Genomic DNA, 13,088 nt, shown 5'->3' with positions numbered 1-13,088 from the left:
CAGCCGGTATCAAGCGGAGTGCCCCAAGGGTCGGTGCTGGGGCCGGTTTTGTTCAATATCTTCATTAACGATCTGGAGGATGACGTGGACTGCACCCTCAGCAAGTTTGCAGATGACACTAAACTGGGAGGAGTGGTTGATACGCTGGAGGGTAGGGATAGGATACAGAGGGACCTAGACAAATTGGAGGACTGGGCCAAAAGAAATCTGATGAGGTTCAACAAGGACAAGTGCAAAGTCCTACACTTAGGACGGAAGAATCCCATGCACTGCTACAGACTAGGGACCGAATGGCTGGGCAGCAGTTCTGCAGAAAAGGACTTAGGGGTTACAGTGGACGAGAAGCTGGATATGAGTCAAGAGTGTGCCCTTGTTGCCAAGAAGGCTAATGGCATTTTGGGCAGTATAAGTAGCGGCATTGCCAGATCGAGGGATGTGATCATTCCCCTCTATTCAGCACTGGTGAGGCCTCATCTGGAGTATTGTGTCCAGTTTTGGGCCCCACACTACAAGGAGGATGTGGGAAAATTGGAAAGAGTCCAGCGGAGGACAACAAAAATTATTAGGGGGCTGGAGCACATGATTTACGAGGAGAGGCTGAGGGAACTGCGATTGTTTAGTCTGCAGAAGAGAAGAATGAGGGGGGATTTGATAGCTGCTTTCAACTACCTGAAAGGGGGTTCCAAAGAGGATGGATCTAGACTGTTCTCAGTGGTGGCAGATGACAGAACAAGGAGCAATGGTCTCAAGTTGCAGTGGGGGAGGTTTAGGTTGCATATTAGGAAAAACTTATGCAGGATGGTGAAGCACTGGAATGGGTTACCAAGGGAGGTGGTGGAATCTCCTTCCTTAGAGGTTTTTAAGGTCAGGCTTGACAAAGCCCTGGCTGGGATTGAACCAGCGATTTCCTCTGGGGGTTCTGGGCAGCTGGGAGCTGTAACAGGCCTCCATCCTCTGCACATCAGGCAGAGAGGATGTACCGTAATATGCAGATCAGTGATTTCCAGTAGTGTAAACCTGTGAATTATGCTACTGTCTGTCAAGGGGCTTGTCTACACATGAATCTTATTCTGGATTAAGGCTGGGCGTGAACTCAGAGTGGAACTGCTAGCCCCCCGAGGAGCTGAGCTGGGTCCCTGAGGGCCGAGGCCCCTTTATGGGGGTTTTTCCCCATCTGCTCCTGTGGAACAGGAAACCTGCCTCTGCTGGTCCCCTAAGCCCCTCCACCAACTCACCCCCTCTGCACCCTGCCTGGCCCCCGAGGGACTGAACCCCCCTGCGGCCATGGCAGAGCAACGAGGGGGGAGCAGCACGCTATATCCTGGTCCATGCAGCCAGGGCACGGCCTTTGACTGGCGTTACAGGGGCTCGGACACCCCGGCACCAGCAGCGGTTTCCCCTGGGGCATTGACCCACTGGGCCCATCCCTGCCCAAATAACGACCCAACCAACGCGCCTTTCGCCCGTCCAGGGGATAGAACCCCAGTCCCTGGGGTTGGACAGAGCCCTGCCCTGTGCAGCCGCCTCCCAGGCCGTGTCCCTGGAGCGGCTGGCCGGGTCCATGGTGCGGGCAGCTCTACACGCCATCCCGCCAGGCCGCCCGCAGCCTGGCCTCCACCGTGAACGGCTGCACTTGGAGCACCACGCCGAACTTGCCCTCCAGCGCGGGCAGCGGCTGGCCCGGCGGGGCCTCCAGGGTGAACCGCTGCAGGATCCAGGCCAGGAGGAGGAAGAGCTCCATCTTGGCCAGGCCTTCGCCCAGGCACACCCGGATCCCGGCTCCGAAGGGCAGGTAACTGGGCGAGGGGGAGTAGAGCCGATTGCCCCGCTCGTCCAGGAAGCGACCTGCGGGGGGCGCAGCAGCCTCGTTACAGGGTGGGACGGCAGCGCTGGCGAGACGGTTCCTTATGGGCCGGGCCCCTGGGACTGGGCTTGGGGGGGGCGGAGCTGTTCTACAGCAGGACCGAGCCAGCCCTCCCCCCTTCCTTCGTGTTCAGCTGCTGGGCAACGGGCCCGGGCAGACCCCCACTTGTGTGGGGAAGCGGGGGCTCCGGGCTGCAGCTGGCGCAGGCTGTGGAAGTGCTGGCTTCCCCCCCACCCCCCCGGCCCCAGCCCAGAGGGAGAGGTGTAGGGCGTATCCCAGCCAGTCTCACTGTGCACAGAGACCGGCCGAGCTCATCTCACACGTCCCTCCGAAGGGCTGTGCCGTGGGGCCGAGGCCCGATTCGGAGCAGCAACCTGATGGCGTGAGCTCTGCACCCTAGACCCGGTCATCTGCACCCCCCCCGCACACACACACTTGGGTCTGTCCTGAGTCCCTTGCTCCATTCGAAGGCACGAGACGGCGCCTCTGCACTTGGAGCCTCTCCGATTGATCACCGGCCCCCGGGTGCCCCCGGATCCTGGCAGCCCTCGCCTCCCGGGAAGAACCTCCAGCCTGGCACAGCCCAGGCTGCGTAAGGTTAATACAAGGTGGGCCAACCTGGTGCTGAACGCAGGAGGCTGGTCACCTGTGGGCCCAGCGCTGCCCAATCAGAGGGAAGCAGGTCCCATTGCTCAGCAGCGCCCCCTGCTGGATGCTTGAGGAGCAGCGTCGCTAGGCTCCATATAGCCCCGCGCTGTCCTGCGCCTGGGAGGTCGGGGACTGTGGAGGGAGGGCAGCACCTCCTAGCCCAGGGATCCTCCCCAAGCTCGAATGAGCCCCTGGCCACAGCTCTCCCCGCCAGTGATCTGGGCTGCAGCCAGCTCCAGGCTTTGCTCGGTGGTAACAGATAGAAAGGAAAAGTCTGGCACTTCCCTCTCAACCCAGCCTGGCCCGGGGGGCAGAGCCGGGCGGGTGCTGATGCTAAGCCCAAAGCTGCAGCCAGGAAGGGTGGAGAAAAGGACCCACCTGGGTTAAACTCCCCTGGCTTGTCCCATTCCTTCTCGTCGTGGTGAAGGGACCAGAGGTTGATGATGACCTGGGTTCCCTTTGGGATGGTGTATTCCCCGATGCTGCAGCGCAGGGGGAGAGGGAATAATTCAGTGCCTCGCTCGGCCACCACCTCCTCCCCCTGTCAAAGGAGGGACAGGGCTGGGCCATGAGCGGGGATGTGCCCAGAGAAGTCTCACCTGGCGTCCGTAAGGGCCACATGTGGGATCAGCAGAGGGGAGACAGGCCGGATGCGCAGGACTTCGCTGATAGTGGCCTCCAGGTAGGGTAGCTGCTGCCTGTCGCTGAGCTGGGGGTGTCTCTCGAAGCCGATCTTCTGATCCAGTTCCTCCTGGATCTTCCTCTGCACCTGGGGGCACAGCCCAGCCGGGCCAGCGTTAGCCGAGCTCAGGGCTACGGGTCTCCCTATGGCAAAGCACGTCACTTTGGTCCAGCTACTAAATGACCTGGGTAGGGTACATATACTACTGCCCCCTAGTGGATTGAATTAGGACCCCTCACTGTGTGTCCCGGGCCCTGTAAGGCCAAAAGCTAGTGGAGATTCTCTGTAAGCACTGCCTGAGTTCTGTCCCTAGCTTGGTGTGCAGCAGAGCCCCAGTCGATGGGTCCCAGCAGGGCCCGGCTTTGTCACAATATTGACCCAGAACAGCCTGTTTGGCCCCTCCAAGCAGGACAGAGGTGCAGGATCGCTGTTAAATGCTCACCTGGCTCTGAGTGGGGTTTCCAGGGACCCTGGGGTCATGGAGGGGGACCCCAGCCCAAGCCAGATAAGGGGTAGCTACTCCAGAGGAGATTGTTAGTCTAGGACAGACAGGAAATGCCTGGGGACCGGGCCACTGGGCACACGCTCCTCCTGCCCTCCGTGTTCGACAGCCAGCCCTGGGGCCACGCAAGGAATGGCCTGGGCGCGCTTCTCCAGAGGGCTCTGCGCTCGGGGTGGGCGCAGGGCCGGGGGGCGGGGGAGGGCGCGCACCTCTGGGTAGTGGAGCAGGTAGAGCACAGCCCACTTGAGCACGGTGCTGGTGGTCTCGACGCCCGCCCCGAAGATGTCGCCCACGGTCATGAGGAGGTGGTCGTCCGTCAGCTCCAGCGGCTGGGCCAGCCGGCTGTTGTTGTTCTCCATGTTGAGCTGGGCGCGCAGCAGCGCATCCATCAGGTCGTTGGCCGAGTCGCTGCCCAGCGCTTCCTGCAAGGGGGCAGGACAGCAGGGGTCGGGGCGGCCGCCAGGGGAGCTGGGCGGCCGGGCCCCTCCTGGCCCCCGCTACTCCTCAGTGTCAGGTCATACGCCAGGGAGATCAGATGGGCCTAGGGGGCGGTTGCCCCCTCCCCATCCAGAAAGACCCCCACTGGGGTGGCTGAGGGGTACGGGCCCAACACGCCAAGCAAGGTGAAGATGGCCATTCACGATGGATGGGAGCAGCGTCTTTGCCCCTGACCTGTGGCTAAACCTCCCACCTCCCCAGCACTCCCTTCCTCCGCCTCGGTCCTGCCTGGGAACATACTAACCCTGGATAATAACACCTCGCTCTCACCAGTAGGTCTCACAGCACTTTGCAAAGGAGGGGGCAGTACCATTAGCCCCATTTTACAGATGGGGAAATGGAGGCCCAGGGAAGGGACATGACCTGCCACAGTCACTCAGCAGGCCAGCGGCAGAACCCAGCTCTCCTATTCACTAGGCCTCTCAATGTGGCTGGGAAGTAGCAGGGAGAGAGGTAATGCTCCTGTATTCTAGCTCATATGCAGAGGCAAGGAGGGAGGATCAGACCCTCCTAGAGGGACAGGTGGCCCCCACCAAATCCCAGCACACACCTGAAAGTGGAGATTGGCACTCGGACTTCACAAGAGAGGATGGCCCCCTCCAGATCCTGGCATACACAGGAGGGGAGAATGTGGGGCTGACAGACACCCCTGCTCCTATTCTCCCCCAGTGCCCGTGCTACTCACATCCATGTGATATAGCCGTTAAAAAAGCTAATGCGGTCTTGGGATGCATCAGGCGAGGTATTTCCAGTAGAGATAAGGAGGTGTTAGTACCATTATACAAGGCACTGGTGAGACCTCATCTGGAATACTGTGTGCAGTTCTGGTCTCCCATGTTTAAGAAGGATGAATTCAAACTGGAACAGGTACAGAGAAGGGCTACTAGGATGATCCGAGGCATGGAAAACCTGTCTTATGAAAGGAGACTGAAAGAGCTTGGCTTGTTTAGCCTAACCAAAAGAAGGTTGAGGGGGGATATGATTGCTCTTTATAAATATATCAGAGGGATAAATATTAGGGAGGGAGAGGAATTATTTAAGCTCAGTACCAATGTGGACACAAGAATAAATGGATATAAACTGGACATTAGGAAGTTTAGACTTGAAATTAGATGAAGGTTTCTAACCATTAGAAGAGTGAAGTTCTGGAACAGCCTTTCAAGGGGAGTAGTGGGGGCAAAAGACATATCTGGCTTTAAGACTAAGCTTGATAAATTTATGGCAGGGATGGTATGATAGCCTAATTTTGATAATTAATTGATCTTTGATTATTAATGGTAAATATACCTAATGGGCCTGTGATGGGATGTTAGAAGGGGTGGGATCTGAGTTACTACAGAGAATTCTTTCCTGGATGCTGGCTGGTGAGTCTTGCCCACATGCTCAGGGTTTAGCTGATCACCATATTTGGGGTCAGGAAGGAATTTTCCTCCAGGGCAGATTGGCAGAAGCCCTGGAGGTTTTTCGCCTTCCTCTGCAGCGTGGGGCCTGGGTCACTTGCTGAAGGATTCTCTGCACCTTGAGGTCTTTAAACCATGATTTGAGTACTTCAGTAACTCAGACATAGGTTAGGGGTTTGTTACAGGAGTGGGTGGGTGAGATTCTGTGGCCTGCATTGTGCAGGAGGTCAGACTAGATGACCATAATGGTCCCTACTGACCTTAAAGTCTATGAGTCTGTTACAGGTGGGAAACTGAGGCATGGGGTGGGGCTGGGACTAGGCTCAGGTTACACAGTGGGTCAGCAGCAGAGCTGGGAATTGGCCCTAGATCTGCGCTGCTGCAGGACGTTTCTATCCTACCCGCTCCAGAGTGGGGTTTGGTGGCAGAGCTGAGCATGGGGAGCCCAGGACTGGGGTAGCGGCAGGTGCTGGAGTTCAGGCCGGGGGGGCACTAGCAGTGCTGGGGCAGGCAATCCCATGCTGTAACCCCCTCCCCACTGTGGGTGTGGGAAGAGTTTCTTTTCCTTAGAGTAAGGTGAGGGTTGTACATGGGGGGCAGGCAAGGCTCCCTGGTTCTTCTAAACCCCTCCCTTCACACAGCCCCACCAGTCACAGCAGGTGCTGTGAGCTCCCATCCCCTGGGTCACGCAGGTAGCTGGTCAGCTGGCGCTTCTGCTGCCTGGGGACAGATCAGCAATGAGGGGTGCAGATCCCCACTGGACCCTGCTGCTTCCCCACTGGGGCCTGGCAGGGCCTCGATGAGTTGGAAACGTGGGGTGCAGATTGTAGCAAGACACCCCCCTGCCCGGCGGCTGGGGCCCAGGCTCGGCCCCAGGTCTGTGCAGCCTGTGAGCAGCCACCCCAAACCACCTACCTTGTGTTCCTTGAACTGCTTCTGCAGCAGCTGGTCTCTGACCTCCACGCACCTCTTCAGCAACGCCAGGTCCTTGTTGGGAAAAACCTGCGGGAGGAAAGACCAGCGGTGACGCCCATTCGCTCCCCTTCATCTCAGCCTGGCCCCACGTGCTCCCTGGGGGCACTGACGTGCCCTGCGACGTCTGAGGCAGGAGTGCATCCCAAGCCAGAGCAAATCCCCCCTGGTTCCCAAACTAGCCCTTTTTTGCCAGAGCCCTGGGTCTCCCAGCTGGGGCAGGTGGCCCACCAGGGTCCGTAGGACCCTTAGTGTCAGGTGCCTTGTCTGGGCAGCAAAACGCTGTGGGCCAAAGTCACCCACTTCTTCTGAATGGCTGGGGTAGGTAGCAACAACCGCAAATGTCCAGCGGCGTCTGAGAGCCAGCACGGTGCCACAGCAGCGAGCCGGGGACTGTCCTTCCGGGAGCAAGACGACAACCTTCGCCTGGTGCTTCTGGGAAGTGCTGGGGTTTTCTGTGTTCTGTGTTTTGTGCAAATCCACCAAGGTCCCAAGGTTGTCAACTGGCTGCTGGACATCGCTTTGCCGACCTCCCGGTGAACGTAGCAACGATTTTACAGTCACCCACTGACTTCAGTGAATTTGTGCCTGGTGCCGCTCCAGCCAGAGAGAGGTTCTGTGGGCTACTAGGCGAGTCAGCCAGCCCACTCTGGCCAGTGAAAAGCGAGGAGGGGCAAATCAGAGCTGGGCTCAGAGCCCCTCTTCCACCACCGCCTCCAGCTCTCACCTGCAGCCAGGGGAAGATGTCCACCAGGCTCTCTTGGGCCACCGTGTCCACGATGCCTTGACTATACTGCAGCATGGCCTCGAACTCGGGGTCCCCTCGCCTGTAGCAGGAGCTGAAGCACAGGGAGGACACCACATTGGTGACGGCTCGGTTGAGCTCCGGGGCTATGTCCAGGAGGGTGTCCTGCGAAGTGCTGAGAGTCTCACACATGGAGGCAGCTTCCCGGCAGACTAGAAGACAGAGGAGAGATGGTGGCGCATCTGGTGAGCACCGGAGTCTAGCTAGTGGGCACAGCGGATTGAGCCTGGGGGGTGTCAGCACAACTGGGGTGAGGGTGCCTGGAACTGGACTTGGGGGCTGGGAGTATGTCGTGCACGGGGCTGGAACAGCAGGTGGCTGTGGGTCGGGGTCGAGGGGTTTTGGCAGCGCTGTGGGGGAGCCCGTGACCGGAAGAGCAGGGGGGCAGGTAACAGGATGAGGTTTGGGCTGATGATGCGATCGCTGCCTGTGGGTTGTGGGGGAGGCAAGGAAGATGAGACTGTAAAAGCAACACATGTCCCAGCTCATGAGTCAGGCCCAGTAAAACTCATGGCTGATTTGGTAAAAATTCCCGGCAGCATCACGGGCAAAGTATCAATTTTCCCGGAATAAGTGCAGCCACCACGTCCTCCCCAGACCGGAAGGAGGCAGTGCCAGGCGTCCGTGTGGGCTGATCTCACGCTCGCTGTGCCCCGTAGCTCGTTTTCCAAGCAGCGGTGCCACTAGCTATGGGCCTCGCCTGCAACCGGCTGCTGAACTGCTGCCCTGGTACGGGCCGCACCCAGCACGAGACCGGCGCACGCGGATGGCACTTCCTCTGCCCTGCGGTTGGAAAAGTCACAGGACGGGGCTAATGCTGCGATTTCCGCGCAGGCCGTGAAATTGCGCTTTTCACAGGGCCCTCGTTGTAAAGCATGTCAGCAGAGCTGTGATACGCAGAGCCCAGGGCTGGGACAGCCCGGGGCCTGCAGGGCGGGATTGGGAGGTACCGGCAGTACCATGCATTTGGGGAGCCCGGGGCCTGCAGGGTGGGATTGGGTGGTACCAGCGGTACCGTGCGTGCGGGGAGCCCGGGGCCTGCAGGGCGGGATTGGGAGGTACCGGCGGTACCGTGCATGCGGGGAGCCCGGGGCCGGGGGATAGCCCGGGGCCTGCAGGGCAGGATTGGGAGGTACTGGCGGTACCGTGCGTGCGGGGGAGCCCGGGGCCTGCAGGGCAGGATTGGGAGGTACCGGCGGTACCGTGCATGCGGGGAGCCCGGGGCCGGGGGAGCCCGGGGCCTGCGGGGTGGGATTAGGAGGTACCGGTGGTACCGTGCATGCGGGGAGCCCGGGGCCGGGATAGCCCGGGGCCTGCAGGGCAGGATTGGGTGGTACCGGCGGTACTGTGCGTGCGGGGGAGCCCGGGGTCTGCAGGGCAGGATTGGGAGGTACCGGCGGTCCCGTGCGTGCGGGGAGCCCGGGGCCGGGATAGCCCGGGGCCTGCAGGGCAGGATTGGGAGGTACCGGCGGTACCGTGCGTGCGGGGAGCCCGGGGCCGGGATAGCCCGGGGCCTGCAGGGCGGGATTGGGAGGTACCGGCGGTCCCGTGCGTGTGGGGAGCCCGGGGCCAGGATAGCCCGGGGCCTGCAGGGTGGGATTGGGAGGTACCGGCGGTCCCGTGCATGCGGGGAGCCCGGGGCCGGGATAGCCCGGGGCCTGCAGGGCAGGATTGGGAGGTACAGGCGGTACCGTGCGTGCGGGTACCAGGGCCGGGATAGCCCAGGATAGATGTGGGGTAGGTGAAACATGGGGTAGGTCAATGAACAGATGGGAGAAACTGAGGCACAGAACACCACTGTGACTTGCCCAAGGAATCTGTGGTGGAGCAAGGAATATAACCCAGTTCCGCTGGCTGCCAGCGCTGCACCTTACCCACTAGCCCATCTGTCCCCTCTGCCGCGGTTGGCCAGCCTCCCTAGAGGCAGGGGCAGGGGAGTGGCACTTACTGATTTTCTCTAGGGCCAGCGTCCCTTTTCCGAACATGGAGAGTGCCGCGTGCACCTGCTTGCGCTGGAATTTCCAGAGCGGGCTGTAGCTGGCGAAGGCGATGTCTTTGCCGTCCCTGGTCAGCATGTCCGTGGTCACCTGAGGGCGAAGAGAGGGACATAGCAATCTCCTCCGCCGCTGGCAGGACAGCGAGACGGGGGTGGAAAGCCTGGCCTGGGAGCCAGCCATGTCACCTTGCCACGTCTGCACCCTGCCACTTCTGCACCCATCCCGGCCTGACGACGGCAGGGTTCTTCCCTGCAGGCCCGGGCCCCCGGGCGCTGGAGCTGACCTGGATCAGCCGTGCAGTGCCTAGCTCCTGCCGGGCCCAAGGGGCTAAGCCAAGGTCCAGTGCTCTGCCTGGCCATGGGGGACACACTGGGCACTGCGGGGTGAGCAACGGGGACAGTGCCTGTAACCTGTATGGACGCAGGAGCGCCTTGTCCTGGGCACTGGTGCCCCCCTCTGGATATTTAAGGAACAGCATGGCTGGGATTCGACAGGGGAGGAAATGGGTCAGCCTGGCCTCTGGGCCGCAGGTCTGTGGGGTTTGGTGCCTGAGCTTTGTCCTGTCTGCGGCTGGAGTTACAGGGCTGATGGAGTGGCGGTGTGGGAGCAGCTGGCATGTCTTCCTGCCCTGCCCACTTGGCTGCAGATCCAGTCTGCTTGGTTAGGGCTGGGGGAGCAGCCTTTCACCTCCACCGAGCCCGCCTCCTCCCACCCCACACTTTCTGGCCCTACGCAAGTTCAACATCATTGGGGCTGGCAGAGTGGCATCTCTTGGATCAATGGTAAATTTGGCCCTTTGGGGCTGTGTAAAGCCCTACACACAGTCTGTGACACCATCCCTAGAGCACATTTCATCCCAGAGCATCTACGAGAGCTTTGCATGTTATGCAGGCAGCAGAGCAGCTTAACCCAGCACTGAAATGCAGCCACCTCTGGGATGGAACGCAGCCCTGCTTTAACAGCGCATGCCAGTCTCGCCCAACAGTTTGGGACAAGAAGTGACGTGCCCTCCCCCACTGACACCAGAAGGGGAATGTGGCCAGGGCAGGGGGTTCCTCTGGGACACATACATGTCCCTGGACCTGCAGCCTGGGTCAGCGGAGTCACTCTAATGTTGTGGGGATAAATGAAGCAAAGGGGAAAAAACCCCAAGTGGCCTTCAGGAGCCAGCTGTGAGTAGAGCCGCTGCCGCGGTGGGGTCATTACTGTCACATACTGAAGTAACCCTGTTGTGACCCAAGAGCCCCTCTCAATGCCAGCTGACCAGGGGTTTCAGACATAGCCGGATTCTGGGCTGTCTATTCTGGTTCACCAAAGAATGCCAGGTGAGGTCTAAAGGGAAAGCCGGGGTCATCAGAGGCGTTGTGACATGTATGTGCAGGGCCTACGTGAGGCGTTAGGCACGGAGACTGGAAATACGTTTTAACGTCTGTACCAAGGCAGCGTTGGCCAGCCAGGTTTTCTGTCAGCGAAAGGATGTTTGTTCCCGTTTCTCTGTTGGCGTGTAAATAAAGCACAGGAAGCTAACACGACGGCTGCAGGTCGACATTCCAAGTCAACAGAGAGACACGAACACAACAGGGAGGAGCACACAGAAAAAAACAAGCGATGGCAGGGGTGAGGCGTGGCACTGCCTCTGAGGACAGATGATAAACTTTGGGGCTGCACGGAGAAGGCAAAGCGGACACCCCCTTCTCCTACACCTAGGAAGCAAACGGGCAGTGCATTGATACCCATGCAAACCAGATCACAACCAGCCTTGGTCAAAATGAGAGAAACTGCTGTAGGCAGGAGGCGAACCCGTGAGGTCTGGGTAGGCTCTGGAAAGCCTGCTATCGCTTTGCTTCCAGCCTCCTCACTCACCAGCGCCAGAAGCTCTAAACTCCGATAACAAACTTAGTCGTGTTTTCACTATAAATATAGGTCTGGGCTGTGGTGTCAAATCAAGCGCTGGCTTGGGGCTGAATCTGACCACCTGGTGCCCAGACTGTGCCTTTGGGGACAGCAAGCCCGGGCTTTCTGAGCGTAGCCAGTGTCAGGGGCTGGCTAGCCCACGGCAACACTTCAAAGGGACGTGGGGAGGGGGGTGCACCTATTGTTACCCTGCCAGGCTAAGTGAGGCCTAGCCCGGAGGAGAGTGCTTGGCTGGTGGTGTTAGGAGCTGGCCTCCAGCTAAGCACAAGCAGGACTCCTGTATGCTGGAGGTCGGGGGTAACCAGGTGACTCACGAGCCTGGGTACCCTGAGAACCAGCCACCTTTATCCCGAGGGTGCCACCTACATGAATAAAGAGGCTTTAGTTCCTGCACAGCAGCTCAAGGGTTAATGGGAGCATGGTTTCCCCCCCTGTGTGGGACCTCAAGCTGGGGGCTATGAACAGGTCGGGGAGTCAGGGGGGTGGATGGGTCTCACAGTCACTCCTCTCCTTCTTTCTGACTAGATGGGAAATGTAAGGGTCTGCCCCACTGCCCTAGTGTGTTTAGCACCTGTCATTCAACTATCTTAAAGTGCCGCAAGGTGGGGTATTATCCCCCTGCTTTTAGAGATGGGGAAACTGAGGCACAGAGTGGGGCCGTGCCTTGCCCAAGGACCCCCAGCCGGCTGGGAATAGAACCCAGGTCTCCCACCCCTGTGCTCTACTCACTAGGCTTTGCTGCCTGTCTCTCCCAGGCAGCTAGAGGGACAGGGCCGTGTGGGTTACTTACGGTGTGGGGCCGGCCGGCAAAGGTCTTTCCCTTTTTCAGCAGCACCTCCTTGGCATGCAGGTAGTGGTTCACCACCACCACGTAGTGGGAGCCCATCTTCAGGGAGTAGAGGCTGCCGTATTTCTCCTGCAGGCTGTGGAAGAGGAGGTGGAGCTGGGGGTTACCGGCCAGATGCAGCAGGCTCCCGATGATGGGCAGGCAGGGCAGGCTCCTAGGGTACTTGGGCCTGGGGTCTGCTTTCCCCTTTGCCAGTCTCCAGAAGGAGAGGAGCACCAGCACCAGGAGCAGGGCGCCCAGGAGTGGGACCATCGTCCTTCGATATGGCTGTCGGCTCTCCCTGCAGCGAGCGAGGCCCGGTCCCTTATAAGGGCTTTTGCTGACATTGCCTTGGCTGGGGGTTGCCTGTTGCCTTGCGGAGGGCTGTGTTATCAATCGCTTGGAAGATAACCACTCACTTGGGCTGGAACGCAGCCAGCCTCCCGGCTGCCAGCGCAGCGAGAGCAGAATCCGTCTTCAGTGAGTTTGGCTAATTGAGCTGGTCTTTGCCAGCTCCTAAAAAGCCCAGCAAATCTCCAGCCATATCAACGTGGGTTGTGGGTTTGGCAGGCAGGGAGGATCAGCAGAGCCTCATGGGGTCAGAGCAAACCTAGGGAGCGTTGCCTTTGCCAGGACGCATGGCAAGACTTTCTTACTGTTATGTGCATTAGGGTAGCAGCTAGTGGCCCCCCGCCCCCAAGTGAGATTGTGGCCCCATTGGAGCAGGTGCTGTACAGCTGCATAGTGAGAGCCAATCCCGGCCCCTGCCCATTTACAATCCAGGTAGACAAAGGAAGATTTCAATCCCCATTGCACACATGGGGACTATTCAAGGAGTAAGAGACTGGCTAAAGGTGGGACTTGAACCCAGGCCTTCAGTGGCCTAATCCAGGGCTTTAATAATCAGGAGCCCTTCTTTAGTGACTCCCTGGGGACCAGCCTGCTTGTGCAGGGATCTAGGCAGCTCCCGTGAGCTAAGC

General features: G+C 59.5%; 1 protein-coding gene across 1 annotated transcript; it reads right to left on the bottom strand.

Annotated features, from left to right (window-relative positions):
* Positions 1 to 769: 769 nt before the first annotated feature.
* On the bottom strand, positions 770 to 12,397 carry LOC123373771 (steroid 17-alpha-hydroxylase/17,20 lyase). The gene is made up of 8 exons (XM_045022890.1): positions 12,073 to 12,397; positions 9,320 to 9,458; positions 7,294 to 7,523; positions 6,510 to 6,596; positions 3,906 to 4,118; positions 3,112 to 3,281; positions 2,891 to 2,994; positions 770 to 1,845 (listed from the first exon to the last, which is right to left on the bottom strand). The coding sequence occupies exons 1-8, from the start codon at positions 12,379 to 12,381 to the stop codon at positions 1,577 to 1,579; spliced, it is 1,521 nt and encodes a 506-aa protein (XP_044878825.1). The 5' UTR covers positions 12,382 to 12,397; the 3' UTR covers positions 770 to 1,576.
* Positions 12,398 to 13,088: the final 691 nt, after the last annotated feature.

The sequence above is a fragment of the Mauremys mutica genome, chromosome 7 (assembly GCF_020497125.1).
Source record: "Mauremys mutica isolate MM-2020 ecotype Southern chromosome 7, ASM2049712v1, whole genome shotgun sequence".
Classification (NCBI taxonomy): Eukaryota; Metazoa; Chordata; order Testudines; family Geoemydidae; genus Mauremys; species Mauremys mutica.
This window is presented reverse-complemented; position numbering and strand designations above follow the sequence as displayed.